A 17,884-nucleotide genomic window follows, 5' to 3' on the forward strand; every position below is an offset into this window, starting at 1 on the left:
CTTTAAAGTCAATTATTTTATTTTGAAATTTTATAAGAGCGATCAGTTTTTTTTTGCCAGTGATTACGCCGGAACAAAGGTCACATGCTGACGGTTGCACCGAGCCACCTTCACAGTGACACCACCAACGTCATTGCTTACATTATAGCCAGCCCTTGTTTGGTAAGTTTTATGGATGTAAAATCACTCAGTAGTTTTATATGGTCGGCGACAGGCATTAAATAAGTGGACTGTTTACGTTGCATTGGCGGGACTCGATATGACACGCTTTAGTCATGCCTTAAAGTGACAAGACATTGTCTGATTGCTAAATAAGCTAATTAGCTGGACGTAAGACGACTGTGTTAGCATCTTGTACTCATCATCACTGCAAATGCATGTGCTTGGTTCAGTTTAGATTGCGAAGATGTGGTTTCAGACAGTGAACGTTCACTTGGCTGCGTTTTTAGAGAGAGAGAGAAAAAAAGACAAGGTTCTTTATAAGCTAATGCTGTTTAATACCATAAGGATAATCCATAAGAAACCATATACATGAATGAAAATCCCACTGCCTTGATTTAAATTTCGGTTGTGATTTTTGAATGTTTTTTTGGAGCTCGTTTTTGGTCATGCAAGCAGCAATTGGTATTTAGGTATAACGTGTACTGTCATAGAATGTACGCTCGGGGGAGCCAAAGCTATAGCAGCACAGTTCAAGCTGTTTCGAGGATCTGAGCTGCAGTGGCGACAGGACACGCCATCAAGCGTCACAAAAAGGCGGACTCAGTTACCATAGTTGCTCTCATTTATTTGTGTTATGAAATGTCAAATGGAAATGTTTTTCATAAATACATTAATAATAAGGTGGCATGGTGGATCAGCTGGTAAAGCGTTGGCCTGACCTTTCTGTGGTCCCGGTTCAATCCCAGCCTGTGTGGAGTTTGCATGTTCTCCCCTTTGTTTGTGTGGGTTTCCTCCAGGCACTCTGGTTTACTCCCACATTCCAAAAACATGCAACAATAATTGGACATTCTAAATTACCCGTAGGTGTGATTGTGACTGCGGCTGTTTGTCTCCATGTGCCCTGTGATTAGCTGGCAACCAGTTCAGTGTGTACCCCGCCTCCTGCCCGTTGACAGCTGGGATAGGCAGCCTTCAGCACTCCCTGCAACCCTCGTGAGAATAAGCAGCAAACCATTGCGGCCCCACAGCTCAGTGGTTAGAGCATTGGTTGGGTAAACCAGGGGTCGCAAATTCGTATCTCACTGGGGCCTCTACTCCCCAAGAGGGTTTGCGTCAGGAAGAGGATCTGGCATAAAAATTGTGCCAGATGAAAATGAGCCTTCATCTGAGATGTCACGCTGTGGTGACCCCTTTCGGGACAAGCGGAAAGAAACTTACTAACCATTTACACTTTTTGATATTCATGAAGCTTCCAGTAATACCCAATTGCCCTCCACTTGTAGTTTTGCCTCCCTAGTAAATTGCTTGTCCTACTAGAATGTCAGAGATGTGCAACTAGTTTTCAGAAATTTCATACATTAATGGAAGGAATTAAGTATTTACTTCTTCTGCTTGTGTGCCTCATGATAATACATGTTAACCTGCTATCTAATGGACATTGGACTGGGTAATTTTAACTCGTAAAACTAGCATGCAGCTGTCAATTAGTGGAGATTTGCCTCACCAGTAACATGCAGTTTCTACACTTTACACCCATTTTATCGGCTTGATTGGATCGGCCAATCTGAATCCAAAACTAGTTTATTTTTATATGATAGTATTTACGTATTTTGTTGTCTTTTGATATAGTACTGTAACTATTTAACTGCCAATATATGTTTAAAAAAAAAAATACAGCGGTGCAATGGAAGAGACGAGACGGGTGAGACAAGACGACACGTAATGCGCTTATCAAACTACAAGATAAATTTGCACTTTCCTGATTGCACTCTGTCAGACTACTGCAATAAACTGTTTTCCGTTTTTTTTTCTTTTTTTTCTTTTTTTTTTTTTTTTTTTAACACAGTCGTTGGGCTTTAACTCGTCAACACAAATGCGATCGAATACAGTCGTCACTGTGGGGAGGACAGCATTAGTGGATTGTGCTGACACTATTATAATGGGGGAAAATGTGTGTTGCTGGTCACCGGTCACAGGAGAGGACTTGTCAGCTTGTTTGAGGGATACGGTTCACAAGCAAGTAACAGGTGCTACCACTCGTGGTTGTGTGTAAACATGCTGCCGTTGTGTTGAACAGATAACCTGACCAGAGCAGCAAATTCCAACCTTTTGGGGCCAAGGGACATACTTTACAATTGGAAAAATCTCACGGAACACCAACAAACAAAAGTGTCAAAAAGTAGAAGAAACATGAATTATTGTATATACTAAATGCTATCTAATAGAAGACTAATTTATTCTGTCTGTTGCTGTGCCTCACTGGGATGAATAAATGAACAAAGATACATTATTTATTGTGTGCGTGTGTGTAATAATGTATCTTTGTATACACACACACACATCCATTTTGCTCATCCTCACAAAGGTCGCAGAAGTACTGAAGCCTATCCCAGCTGTCATCGGGCAGGAAGCCGGGTACACGCTGAACTGATCGCCAGCCAATTGCAGGGCACACAGAGACAGACAACAGTCGCACTCACAGACAACAGTCGCAATCAGTCACATCTAGAGGCAATTTAGAGTGTCCAATTAATGTTGAAAAAAAGTGCACACTACTGCATTCCAAAATGAAACCAAAGCTAAAAACCTCTTTGAGGCTAAAACATTTGAGAATTACATAAATGTCACTCCTTCCATTTTCTTCACTTTATCCAGCCCCAGGTATAAGCGTTTTCCTATTTTAAAAAAAAAAAAAAGTGTATATATGTGTGTGTGTATATATATATATATATATATATATATATATATATATATATATACACACACACACACACACACACATATTGGACATATTAATAGCAACTGAAGCATATTTTACAGTTCCTCTGCCGTTTGGTGCTCTGGTTTGTTGTAGATGCCCCCCCCCCCTCCCGACCTTCTGCTCAAGAATATTCTGAAAAACAGACAGGCCACCTTTGAATATGTTTGAGAACTGAAACTGCAACGCATAATGCAGCTGTACCAAAACGCGGCGGGGGTGGTGGCGGCCACGTTTCGTCTTAGGGCGGTGACAAGTGTCGACAGTCCCTTAGGCAAGTGGAAATGCAGAACACGATGCGGCTTTCCCTTAGCAAATAAGGATACAGAATACAATGCTCATACGCTGTAAAAAAAAAAAAAACTGCTACACTGCAAAAAATTACACAAAAAATATGTGTAATAGCGATGCCGCGTGAAATGAAATGCGTTGGAGCGGGGGAACACTATTGAAAGTCTTGGACACCACTCGGTCAGTGTTCAAGGCCAGGACAAAAGTTGAATTATGGTAATCTTACTCTTCCATAGGTGACTTTCAATGGCAGGTGGAGGGACAGGTGTTGATCTCACTAGGAAGTTTGTTTCGCAAGCAGAGCTTGATGAGAGGAGGAAAAAAAGACAGGAGGAGTGGGAGAAAGTTCGGAAGCCTGATGAACCTGAGCGTAAGATCTCACACAAGAATTCAAAATAGTAGACTCCTGTGGATCAATTCTAAATAATTACATAAATGAAAATACTTTTATTCTTCAGAGGCCCCAGAGGAAGAATATGACCCACGTTCACTTTTTGAGCGTCTGCAGGAGCAGAGAGACAAGAAACAAGAAGAATTTGAGGAGCAATTCAAATTCAGTGGGTATTATCTGGTTTTTAAATGTTCTACAATTGATTGCTGTTTCTTTCCTCATCAACTTTTCCAAGATAAGGCCAGAGGTTTTTGGTAGAATAATTATATAAATGAAGACAATTCTTCCAGTGAAGACATTCTTTAGTTGATTTAAATGTATGGTTGCGATGGTTGCATGAAGAAATTCTTCAGCCTAGAAAGAAGAAAATGAGGTGTGTGAGGGTTTTTTTTTTTTTTGCCAAAATTTACAATGATGCCTTTACTTACAAAATTAATCCATTCCACAAGTTGTTTTGTAACATGAAACTTTCATTAGTAGAAAGCCATTTTACATGTAAATGGCCTAATCTGCCAGGAAATGCTACGTGCTAGCCAATAGGGAGAGCTTCTCTATTGCGCCACACAAACCAAGAGACAGGATGTGCGTCATGGTTGAAGACTGACATCTCTCTTAGCCAAAGTGATGCCAGGAAAGTGCTGGTGGTGGTGGCCAATGCGAGATCACCTCTTTTGCGCCGCTTTCAAACCAAGATACAGTACAGTGTGTTTACATTCGATGGAATCCAGAGGCATTTTTTTTCTTTTTGTATCCTGAATTTTTTTCCTAACTGGAGACAAAAATTTTCCGGACAAGCTTTTTGTAACCTGAATTTTCTGTTCGAGACTTTCATAAGTGGTGGTACCACTGTATTTAGAAACAAGGTTAATAGTTCCCTTCACTTTAACTCAGGCCTGCTGCTCACCCAGACGCTGTGGCAAAACACGACTGAACGCTCATGCATTGCAACTACTTTTCATGAGTGGTTGACTGTCGGCAACAGGCTTTGGTTTGATTTTGAATTTGAATTGCATATGAACAGCACAGGAAAGTCGCTGATGCAAAGGTCATTCAAAAATGTCTTGCTGCATCATAATCTTTCAGAAACAAAAAATAGGTTTCTAGCTACAAAGCAATCCTACTGGCCGCTGTCAAGCCAAACCAAAAGAGTTTTAACTTGGACTTAATCTGTCCAACATTTCATGCAAATTGATGCAGTCCTAATTGGAATGCAAACCAAATCTAGGTTAATTAAAAAAAAACAGCAAATGTAGCAATGAAATTGGATGCAATCAATGTGACAATGAAGATGGATATAACTTGACAAACGTGAAAGGCGATGCAAAATTAGTAAGCCTTGAGTTTGGACTTTTTGGACTAATTCAAATATATTCCTCTACAGCAAACATGGGTCATTATTGTGAAAGTATTGAAATATCTTTATGTACATCTTCAAACTTTTATCTTTGTTCTTCACCTCATGGAGGTCCCCCGAATGTAGTTTTGAACAAATCGTAATGCTCCTCTTTTTCTACAAAATGCCATGATTTTGCTGCAATGTTCTTTGAGCAGCTTTGTTTCCATGGTGACAGAGAACATGGTGAGAGGATTGGATGATGATGAGACCACCTTCCTGGATGAGGTTTCCAGGCAACAAAGTCTGGTGGAGAAGCAACGCAGGGATGAAGAGAAACAGGAACTGTTGGAATACAGAATATCCTTTTGTCATGATTTTTTTTCATCAGTGACATTATGGCTAACTCTTATTTTAGCCATTGCAGTGGTCATCTTAGATGGTTTTTTTCCACCTTTACTTGCTTTCTCTACTATGTATAAGGTACTAATACAGGATGGGAATTTGCCGTCTTCCTAAGTAATAACAGAGGTGAATTCCCACAGTTGTGTAAGAATAGTGGAAAGTGCACACAGCTCATTATCTTTTGTTTAAAATAAAAGTGTTGCTGTCGTGCTGATGTTGCCACTTGTTTAGTAATGGCCCCGTCACACCATGGCGTTCTGGTCAGCATTCCTATAGCGTTTGAGGAAACGTTGGTAGTCTCCCATGGTCGCCGGTATAGCTCCAGAAGAGTGTTGTTTGACCGCTAGTGAACGTCAATGATCGCTGGGAATCGCCGGAGAATGCCGGTCCGGAAAAAAAGTTTTGAACATGCACACTCACAGAGACCAGCGTTCATCAACATTTAATTTTAAACCCTGCAGAATGTTCAAAACGTTTGTGGAACGTTTTAGTAAGGTTCGCCAAGCGTTGCACGCGTTTGGCTATCGTTAGTCAGTCGTAACTCGATCTTAACTTGGTTGTTACTTACTCGTTTGCTTTGCAGTGAACAACTCACTGGGGACCTGTCAACGACCACTGAACAATCCCCTAGCGCACACAGCGTATAACTAAAGTCAAACGAACGTCGTTTGGAGTACATTGAGCGTCATTTGTGCATTTACCGAATGTCCATGCATATGGGTATATAAATCGATGCTTTGTAAGCAAGGTCCATTTAATATTAAGCTACAGTCGAAAGCACCTACTACGGAAGATCCAGAAAGCAGCTGTTCGTTTTCGCGGAAAAACTCCACCAGACTATCCTCCACAACCCGGTCCAGGATCCTGCAATCCTTTCTCTGCTTCTTTTGTCTCTTTGTCGGACCGTCCTCACTGGGGTTTGCAAGGTGTTTAGTGTCCCCAGGGGTTTTCACATGGTGCGTGACTTTGCGGATGTGCTCTTCCTCCTGCTGTTGTTTTTCCTCCAAACACATTGCTCGTGATGAAAGAGGCTTAGCTTTCTTACTAGCACCGCTAGTTGCTGAAGTCCGCGCCCTAACTTTTTTTCTTCTCGGCGGCATGATGGTCACTGTTCTAACTCACGACAACCACTGAAGTGACTATGAACTTTCCAACGTTTTAGTGCCAGTTCTACTGTAAACATTACATGCCAGCAAAACGCTTTTCTGTCGTTATTCACCCATTGGTCACATGCTCAACACGCTCGTCTTACATTGACAAATCGCTCGTCGCGCCCCAATGATGCGTTTGCACACGCTAAAATATAGTTTTTAGGGGTATCTTATTTGGTCGCTGATACACGCTTTTCGTGCGTTAGACACACATTAAGTCATGTGTTAGATACACGTTAATCACACGCCAGATGTGTCATCCGCGTTTGAAAACGCTGAAAAATAGAACGATTGAAATGTTCAGAGAACGTTGACCAGAACGTTATGGTGTGACGGAGCCTTTAGGAGGGAATGCTCATGTCTTGCTTCAGTTGAATGCATTGCAACTACTTGCACAATTTTTTTTGACCAATATTGTAATCATTCTGATTAATTTCAATTGTTCCTCACTTTAGGGAAGAATATTTTTTTCAAGCATTATTTTTCAACAAACAATATGGAACAATTTTCAGTCCAAAATGTCTATAAATAAGAATAAATGACATAACTTTAAAAGAAGACAAATGTACCCCCCCGAGAAAATAACTTTATCAAGGAATAAATAGGCAATTAAAATTGCAACTTAATGGAAGCAAATACAGTTAATGCATGAAATGCAATAACAGATCGCATGTGCTGACTTTTATCTCAAAATCGATGTTAATATAGTGAATGATGAAAAATCGGCATCAATTTAGTGAATGAAGGAGGAGGGTGTGTCTCTATTCCTGCTTCACCATTGGTCAGCCGTGTGGGGTCATAAACTAAAGAACTGGTTAGTTGGAAGCTGCTTAAACAGTTGTTAACGTCGTACCATGACAGTATGTCTTTGCCAAAGTCTTTAGCGGGCCAACGTCATAATAGAAGTTTTGTATATTACTACATTAGATATCAATTATGTTTTAGGCTTTTATTTTTAAATGGAATTACAGTGCCAGAGCTTAAAGGTCAAGTGTCGTGTCTATAAACATTGTAAAATAGATATTGTAATGAAAAATACATACAACATTATTCACTTCAATGTCTATACGAAAAAACAAATATGAGCAGAGAGCACGGCATCCATGCGCAAAGTTGCGGAAGTGTCATTCGACATTCAAGTGGTAGCCATATTGCCTGCAACGTCTGTTCATTACGTCACACCATGAAATTCACCATTGAAAACAGGCTGTGCCACCTACTATGGGACACGGAAGCTCTTTTCAAAGAAGAGAACATCTCACAATCAAGTGAAGTGACCGGGGCAATAAAACCTTATCGTTTTGAGCCATATTTAGATTGTATGCAGATCACTTCTAACTAACAACAGACTCCCAAACACTATGTATGAGCCAGCCCAGCCTGAGCCGTCCGCCGCGGACACAATCGAGTGAATGGACCAAGGCAATATTAGCCTATCGTTTCGTCTCATTTTGAGCTGTATTTAAATGATATACGGATCACTTCTAACTAACAACGGACTCCCAGGCAGTATGTATGAGCCACCCCGGCCAAAGCTGTCCGCGGCGGACAAGGCGCCGTCCGCGGCGGACAAGGCGCCGTCCGCGGCGGACAAGGCGCCGCCAAAGCCGTCCGCGGCGGACAAGGCGCCGCCAAAGCCGTCCGCGGCGCCAACAGGTACATCGACACCCAATTACCACCTCTGACTTACGTTCACTTACGTACACTTTTGTTACATTCTGAGAGGATTATGTTACCCCCCCAACTATTGTTTTTTTTTGTTTTTTTTTTTTGCTTTCTTTTTTTTTTTAAGTAGCTGTATACACACCTACCTGTCATTTGGAACCCACGAAGCTCTTGTCCTTTGCATCCGTGCAATCCATTTTTCATGACGAACCGGGTCTTTTTGAAAAGTATGAAGAATGAATCCATCCTCCCAAGTGTTCAAACAATATTCAGCAATAGAACAAGCCGGCATTTTGGCTAACACGAAGGAACAAAGAGCTACCTTCCAGAAGGTAAAACTAGTAGAAACATACAAGACCGCCTGAGTTGGCATCTGTTACAAACATCACTTTCTCCTTCTTCTTGAAAACAAATCGTTCAAGAGGATTTTCATGGCGGGAATGACAAAAAGCCATATATGTCAAAATCGTGCTGTGTGGCGAAAAAACGGATAGGTCCATTCCGACTGCCTTTTTTTCATTATTAGCATACTAAAAAATCATGCATTTAATGACAGTCGAGCTTTAATGAACCATTAATTATACATCCGCCTCTTGTTGGTGGCTGACTAGGAAACTGCTTTGCAAATAAAGCTGTTTTCATATGTAGGAGTGCCCACATTTTAAATGAAGAAAGAAATGTCATTGAGGCTCAATTAATCATGACAGCCAAAATCACTATCACAATTAAATTCCACATAATTGTGCATCCCTAATGCCGACTTTACCATTACGTCTCTAAAGCGCTTATTTACTGGGAATGGAGTGTGACGGCAGGTTTTTGTTCAGTGTAGTGTCACCTCATTTGCATGTCTGTCTTTGTGAAACAGTTTGTCTGTTTTCTTACTCTAAATGATAAGTGCTCACCAAGCATTGAAGTAATTTTAAAGGGGAATTCCGGTGGTTTAAATTAATGTGTCCAATAGGTCATGTCATATGTACTGTATCTTGAAAATTTGTTGTTAATCCTCTTTCATTTAATGGCGTTTTGAGAAGATATTTATTGGCAATTACGAATTTTCACAGGTGTTGCCATTTTGGCGAGTCACATGACCTAGTGCGCGGATGTGACATGTAAAGTGCCGCAGCAAAGAAATAATTGCTGGTTTGTAGTCTTCACATGCGGTACCACCACAATCGGACACACTAAAATACCTTACTTCATCTCGAACTAATAATTCGGATAGAAATAATCCGCCGTCGGCGGCATGTTCTTCCCAGTAAGAAAAAGAATCATTTAAGGACCGTAAACCTACGCAGGCACGGGGAGAACATGCAAACTGCACAACCCCTGCCACCCACACACACACACACACACACACACACACACACACAACTTCACAAAAAAAAAAAAAAAACACAAAAGTTGAACGCGGGTCTTTAGAACTGTTTACGTGTTTACATCCTGAATTTCACCGCACTTTCAAACCATCAAAGGTGTTAGTGAAAATCATGACTTTGTCAAAATGAAACCTTTGTTACTTAGGTAACATTAAAAAAATGACTCACCCTTTTGAAGCCTCATCAAAGACACATATTTGAGGCAAACTGACAAGTGTCGTTCAGTACATCCTGCTGTATTGTGGGTTGCCAAATTAATGTACTTATTTATTATTCCTTCAGAATCAGGGGTGGCCAACCAGTCAGAGATCAAGAGCCACAATTTTTACCGTGTTATGGCAAAGAGCCACATCACACACATGAAAGAGATACTTTATACAGTGAGCATCATTTCAACCTCAGACATACCTTTGCTAAGTGCTAACTCAAGTAAAGAGCGCACCCAAATACTGTAATGAACGCAAGGAAAGCACCCCCACAACTCCTGTAATGAAACTCAAACAAAGCGTGCGTGCATGCACATTAAAAAAAAAAAATAAAAACGTCAATCTGCTTTCGTGCGCTCAAAGGAAACGCATGAAAACAGGCAAAGTCACATGCAATTCAAGCACTGCGGGTTAGCCACCCCTACTTTAGATCCTTAAAAAACCTATAGCATTTAGGCCTACGAAATAGTTCACTAACCCTTTTTTTTTTATCAAGAAAATAAAGCTGGCAGTCATTAATTGCTGTCATAAAGTATCATACCACATTTTTAAGACAGAACTGTGGATTAAGTGCCAATCTTCACAGCTTTAGAGCATTCCCTTTAATGAGATGAAGTCTTAACAAATCAAAGTGTATGTCCTGTACCATATGACTGTCCTGCATGTCCACCATGCTCTGTGGATTATAAATTTCCGTCTGAGCTCCTTATCTTTTCTTCTGTCTCCACAGTAAACAACCAATGTGACAGAAAAGTTTGTTTGTACATGGCAACAAAGTGGGTTGTCCTGGAAATTGCATCGTCATGTGGTTGCCATTTCAAGCAGTCTTGCTATGGCAATCTCACAAGAATTCAAGTATACATCATACACCCAAGACCAAAATGTGTATGAGTATGAGGTATTTCATGGTGTAGATCGACATGGAATACCCTAAAATATGCCCACATACTTATCCTGTTTTAGATGCTTAATCTATCTCACTTGTTGCTTCCCTTGGTCTATTCCCAGTCCTGTACTTCGCCCCTCAAAACTGTGCCATTTATTGGAGTCTAATACTGGTAGGCTTTCATAGCTGCTACATAGCATGATGTCAGCTTTTAGAATATGAGTTTGTTCCTCTTCCTAAGGTTTCTTGACCTTAACTCTGTACTGTCACAGTGCTGTAGCAAAGAAAGTGTCGTCTGACAGCCGCCCAGAATCTGAGAAGAAGGCAACAGCTAAACAATCAGTGGTGGAGCAAAGGACCAGCCACTTGTCTCAGGCCCATTTACTGGCTGGTGCTGTCAAAAGACGCAGGTATGCACTGACTCAAACATTTACTACTTACTGTAAGTCTTCTAGGTGCAGTATAATGACATAACTTGACATGAAAGCACATTGTTAAACCTGTTTACAAGCAGTTCCCCAATACAGTGGACATGGCGCATGTAGGTAGTTTGGATACGTATTACCGGGGCAAATAGAAAAATAAAATGTCACTGCTTAGATCACTACATACTGAGTTAAATTGGATGCCAAGAAGGATTATTTTTGTCCTATTAGATAATATACTGCAATAACTGTCCCATGGTAATATTCTTGACAAAATTTTTTAAATATGGAAATTGCTCTGGAAGTGAATTTCTGAAGGTTGGCTGCTCTGCAGAACTCTCCGATTGAAAATGTGTGGTGCAATATGACGTGCAAAATATGACAATGGAGATCTTGGACTGTTGAGCAATTGAAGCTGTACATTCAGCAAGAATGGGACAGAATTATACCGTCAAAGCTTCAACAATGGGTGTCATCAGTTCCCAAATGCTTACAGAGTGTTGTTAAAAAGAAATGTGATACTACAAAATTTTAAACGTGCCCCTGTAGCATTTTTTTGTAATGTCTTGCAGGCATCAAATTCTAAATTACTGTGACAAAGCGGTTCTGAAAATGCACGGATAGATTGATGAATATTTACAAAAAAGAGTGAACATTCAATCTTTTTTTGTAGTATATTCAATTGAGAAAAGGTTGAAAAAGTTTTAAAATACAGTCCCTTGCGAAAGTATTCAGCCCTCTTGAACTTGTCAACCTTTCGCTACATTTCAGGGTTCAAACATAAAGATACACATTTTTTTTTTTGGTCAAGAATCAACAACAAATGGGACACAATCATGAAGTGGAACAAAATTTATTGGAGGTTATTTTAAACTTTTTTAACAATTAAAACATGAAAAGTGGGGTGTGTAATATTATTCGTCCCCCTTGCATTTATACTTTGTAGCGCCACCTTTTGCTGCAATTACAGCTGCAAGTCGCTTGGGGTATGTCTCTATCAGTTTTGCACATTGACAGACTGACATGCTTGCCCATTCTTCCTTGCAAAACAGCTCGAGCTCAGTGAGGTTGGATGGAGAGCATTTGTGAACAGAAGTCTTCAGCTCTACCCACAGATTCTCGTTTGGATTCAGGTCTGGACTTTGGCCATTCCAACACCTGGATATGTTTATTTGTGAACCATTCCATTGTAGATTTGGCTTTATGTTTTGGATCATTGTTCTGTTGAACGATACATTTCCATTCCAGTCTCAGGTCTTTTGCAGACTCCAACAGGTTTTCTTCCAGAATGGTCCTGTATTTGGCTCCATTCATCTTACCATCGATTTGAACCATCTTCCCTATTCCTGCTGAAGAAAAGCAGGCCCAAACCATAAGCCTGCCACCATCATGTTTGACAGTGGGGATGGTGTGTTCAGGGTGATGAGCTGTGTTGCTTTCTCGCCAAACATATTGTTTTGCATTGTGGCCAAAAAGTTCGATTTTGGTTTCATTTGACCAGAGCACCTTCTTCCACATGTTTGGTGTATCTTCCAGGTGGCTTGTGGGAAACTTTAAATAAGACTTTTTATGGATATCTCCGAGAAATGGCTATCTTCTTGCCACTCTTCCATAAAGACCAGATTTGTGCAGTTTACGACTGATTGTTGTCCTATGAACAGACTCTCCCACCTCAGCTGTAGATCTCTTCAGTTCATCCAGAGTGATCATGGGCCTCTTAGCTGCATCTCTGATCAGTCTTCTTCTTGTTCGAGGTGAAGGTTTAGAGGGATGGCCGGGTCTAGGTATATTTGTAGTGGTCTGATACTCCTTCTATTTCAATATGATTACATGCACAGTGCTCCTTGAAATGTTTAAGCTTGGGAAATCGTTTCGTGTTCAAATCCGGCTCTAAACTTCTTCACAACAGTATCTCAGACCTGCCTGGTGTGTCCCTTGGTCTTCATGATGCTCTCCGCAGTTTAAACAGAACTCGGAGACTATTACAGAGCAGGTGCATTTATATGGAGACTTGATTACGCACAGGTGGATTCTATTTATCATCATCAGTCAACATTGGATCATTCAGAGATCCTCACAGAACCTCTGGAGTGAGTTTGCGGTACTGAAATTAAAGGGGCCAAATTATATTGAACGACCCGCTTTTCAGTTTTTCATTTGTTAAAAAAGTACAAATTATCCAATAAATTTCGTTCCACTTCATGATTGTGTCCCACTTGTTGTTGATTCTTGACAAAAAAAATAAAAAATGTATATCTTTGTATTTGAAGCCTGAAATGTGGTGAAAGGTTGAAAAGGTCAAGGTGGCTGAATACTTTCACAAGGCATTGTATATTCTGTTCTTTGTTTTACACAATGTCCCAACTTCTTTGGAATTTTGGTTTAAATGAGGTTCCCAACATTAAATGAATAATGACAATAAAATATTTTTTGGTAAATAAAAGTTAACCTTTGTAAAACAAACTGAAAAGCACACTAATTTGACCATACTACATTATAAATTCAATTATCTTTGTGTTTTTTATGAGGTACATAAGTTTCATACTGTTATAGTATAATTTGTAGGTTTCTTTGTGTCATGCTTTCCGCAGAGTATCTGGTATTTGTTGAAAACTTTCAGTAAGTTAAAGATTTCTCTGCTGAGTCATGCAAAGAAATGTCAATTGTATAAATGAATGCGGTATCCTGATATCTCATGCTATGTGCAATTTGAGTTTTTTTTTCGTTTATTTTTCAAAAGTTGAATCGATCTTTAAATGTACAGCGGTACAGCCGAGATTTTTCAGTTTACTGTGTACATAAGACAGCTATACACTCTGTAGTACACTAGCTTGATCGCACTTTTTAGTGGTGGCTGGTGAGACTCTTGAACTTGGGAAACATCAGCTTTCCAGCCAAAACTCTCTTTTCTTCCCCCAACCAGTTCTTCCCAGTCATCAGACAGCAGTAAGAAACAGAAGGTGGAAAGTGCAGCAGCAGGAAATGGAGACAGTCACACAGGTGGGCATCATCATGAGGCTTCAAGTACCCTTCATACCCTCATGGTCGACAATGGCCGCATTGCATCGCGTGACCTACGCATTGTCCCAAGCAGCATCTTTGCTTACCTTGTGTGTTACCCAGTATATACAAGTTAAAGAAAGTTGCTGCGCGGGGAAAGCCACCGAGCTCATCCCTTAGGATTGGCCTGTTTTAGTCGCGCGCTGTGATGACGTACTCATCGTTCCTCCCAGCCCCGCATACCGCTTACCCCCCCGCCTTCTCAATTGATATTGTTGGATAATTATACGCATCATTTGGTCATTGAGATCCATTTGTTCTTGTAGACACTAATGCGCGGTAACATTGTTGTTGCTTTTTTCCTTATTATGGAAAGGAAAGTAAAAACTGCTTCTGGAAATTATCAAAGGGTTCTAAAACCATCCTGTGGCATCCGAGCCAGTACCAGCCGTAGTGACAACTCTGAAGTGGAGAAGAACTGGAGTACATTTTCAAAACTGCACATGTGGATTGGCTACAGTTGTACAATAACACGTTGCATTCATGCAGTGTTTCCCAACCTTTATTGAGCCAAGCGATCTTTTTGACTTGAAAAAAATAATTAATGGGAAACCCCTAAATGAAGCAAAAACTAAGATGACATAAAATACTGATTATGATACTGAAGATAACTTAAATGGTTTGACCGATTAGGAGGAGGAGAAATAAAAATAACTTTTCTGTTATGTTTGAGCTGTTTTACTGCCATGTTAGTGTCACTGTTTACTGTCACTGTTTGAAAAATAGGTATGCAAATAAACATTAACTAACTTCTCAATGAATATCCAACTTCACAACGTACCCATACCTGTTATATTTCAGCGGCGTATTGTCCGGCACGGCTCTTGTATAGAAAAATTAAACGCTACAGAGTGGGAGCGGCTTATTAACCGGTGCACTCTGTAGTCTGGAAAATGTTTTGTATGTATTGATTACTTTAGTTCCCCAAATCTGGTGAAATTCTCATAGCAATGAAATCAGGAAACTTTGGAAATATATTTAGAGAGAAAAATGGTAACGCATTATTTTTTTTTCTGTATATGCACTTTTCGTAAGTGCTCCTGGTGGGAACTTTCCACTGTGAAGTACAAACAAAAATCACACCGAACGTTAAGTTTTCAGCACACTTTGTTCCAAATGTTCTTGCTTTATTCTTCATTTACTGATCTTTTTAGTTTACCAAAATTCCTGCCGACAACAACTTCGATCCCCACTCCTGCATCGCGCCAGTGCATGCAACATGAACGGTGAAGGACGAAGCAAGAAGCGCACAAATAAACGTGTTTATATACTGTTTTATATAGTGTGTGTGTGTGTGTGTTGTGTGTGTGTGTGCGTGCATGTGTGCGTGCGTGCGTGCGTATACACACACACACATCTGTTGCGTGAGAAAAATGCCTTCTCTAAACCGATCCGCGGTGCAAAACAAGTTTGAGGAACCCTGATCTATGGAGCCAAAGCTGTTCCGCCAGCAACTCCCTGTGTCATGAGTGGCACGCCAGATGTTACCACAACAGTGTCAAGTTAATGAGTCTGGAAAAAAAGTATGTAGTATATATTGAACCAAGAGAGGACAATGCTGTGCGTCTGCGTTTATGGATACAGGTTGCTCAAGCTTAATGTGTTCCTGGTCATTTTCGTAAGTCTCAGACACAGGATGCACATCAAATGAGACTCTTTTATATGCAATAAATGTTTGTCGCGATACTTTTCTTCATTTGTTTTACTAATCAATTCTGATCAGTTATAAATACTGGGATTTACTTGTTCTTTAATATATTGTGGTGCACCCTGTGTTTAGTTTAAAGACTGTGGCTTTAAAACAAATTTATGGCTATTGTAAAACATAACTACTCATATACCCCATTTCACTGCCAATTTTTTAAGTTTTACCATACCCATGTAAAACACTCACTATATACTTGAAATTTTGACGGGGAAGAAAATGTACATTATACAGGAGAGGGTATGGTACAGGTATGTTGTGAATAAATAAATTTGAGCCAAACTAACTGAAATTGCATAATTGTCCACAGCAGAACAGTTTATCCCTTTCAGCACACTGGTGCCGGCACCCTAGTTGTGAATTACTAGATTAAGCAGACAATTGTCTTTGCTTTTATTGTTTGACAACATGGACAATGCCTGCATGTTAACATTAATGAGATTTTACTGGGGCAAATACATTGAAACTTCAACAGCCTACCTGTTTTGAGTTCCACGTTGAGATGAAGCTCTCAGTCTTGACAGTAATTTGTATTGTTCAGAACAGGAGGAAGGAGGAGGACAAAGATCTGGGGGATCTGAAAATCCACAAACTGTCCTGGGCCTGACACCCAAGAACTCATCCCCCCAACTTAATTCTGGTCCAACTCTTCACCTGCCCTCGGCAGCGGTGTGCATTGGCGTCCTACCGGGCCTGTGCCATTATTCTGGCAGCAGCGACTCTGACAGCAGCTCGGACAGCGAAGGTAGCGTGGATACAATCATGTTACCATATCCAAGGCACAGCAGAGCCTTTAGATAATATGTTTTACACACACTGTATTTGTTAGTGTGACGCATTCACACACGTTCAAATTACATTGTTTCTAGTAGTATAACTGATCACACAGTTAAGAGTAGTCTCATGATAGCGTTCTTACGAGAAATTAGTAGTGAATCATAATCAATGAGTACTGTTTATCTTTCAATGATGAGTACTCCTGCAAAACATTGAGCTTTAATCTTTTACCAATAGCTGCAAGAATAACTTTGCTATTTGGGTTGGTCCCAATAATTGCTAATTAAAAAGTATTTCTTGGTGTGTGTGGAAGTGTTGATTAATTATGTCTTAAAGCTTTTGAGGCAAATTGGAGGACCCTGTCTGGGTGCACCCAAACTAAACTCAACTTGTTTTGTGTTTTAAGAAGTCAACATGTTACATTTGGTAGCCTGAGGTACGTCTGACTGGACATCCACAGTGGCACAACTCCACCATGGGGCTCTACTCTGCTCTAATTACAAACATATAAGACACTTTGACATTCTTCCACTAACAGCACAATTGATGTACTAAATTTTCTTCATAACCGATCAATGTAATTTAGCCAAAAGCCTATTCCAAACTGCATTTTCTTTCTTTGATACCAAATTCTACTAAATTCCCATGAGAACAGGCCACAACAAACCCTTTTGGTTAGGGATGCACAATAACGTTTTTTTCCCCACTGACACCTACTGCTTCTCTAATTATTAGTGTTTTTTTTTTTTTTTTTTTTTTAAATGGATTAGAACTGAGGTCTTTAAGAAGTTTCAGACCACACAACGGGAAAGCTGAAATGGGGACCCATGAAATTAATCTGTTCCGGAAGTCGTTTCGTATCATGAATTTTTCTCAAGTAGAAATCCATTTTCCATGTAAATAGCTTAATTAGTTCCATGCCCCCCGGCCCCCACGCCTCCGCCAAAAATAAGAATTCAAAGTACATTATGTAAAGAATAATAAAAAAAATGTTCATATACCGTTGGTGTTGGGCGTCTATGTAAAGAGAAGGGATTAGTGACAAGCAAAAGGCATCGTGGGGGATGGAAGAGGAGCTAAACTGACAGCTGAGAGAAAACACGTATAAACGTACGCATGTACGCACACACGTTTCTTGGGGCCCATGGTGAAGAAAGAGGAATAAACATGCAAAAAACACAAATGAAAAGGTTGTACTTTTCCAAAGTGTGTTATCTCGTGACAGACCTAGCGTGATTCAGCGACAGTCAAGTGTCCAAGGGAATCAAAAAGCATCGTGGATAAAGATTA

The 17,884-nt window shown here is 40.2% G+C and overlaps 1 protein-coding gene across 1 annotated transcript; it reads left to right on the forward strand.

Annotated features, from left to right (window-relative positions):
- Positions 1-3,452: 3,452 nt before the first annotated feature.
- Positions 3,453-16,901, forward strand: psme3ip1 (proteasome activator subunit 3 interacting protein 1). The gene is made up of 6 exons (XM_061821750.1): positions 3,453-3,581; positions 3,670-3,768; positions 5,174-5,305; positions 10,908-11,037; positions 13,976-14,052; positions 16,359-16,901. Exons 1-6 carry the CDS (start codon positions 3,458-3,460, stop codon positions 16,616-16,618), a joined length of 822 nt encoding a protein of 273 aa, XP_061677734.1. The 5' UTR covers positions 3,453-3,457; the 3' UTR covers positions 16,619-16,901.
- Positions 16,902-17,884: the final 983 nt, after the last annotated feature.

The sequence above is a fragment of the Syngnathoides biaculeatus genome, chromosome 6 (assembly GCF_019802595.1).
Source record: "Syngnathoides biaculeatus isolate LvHL_M chromosome 6, ASM1980259v1, whole genome shotgun sequence".
Lineage (NCBI taxonomy): Eukaryota > Metazoa > Chordata > Actinopteri > Syngnathiformes > Syngnathidae > Syngnathoides > Syngnathoides biaculeatus.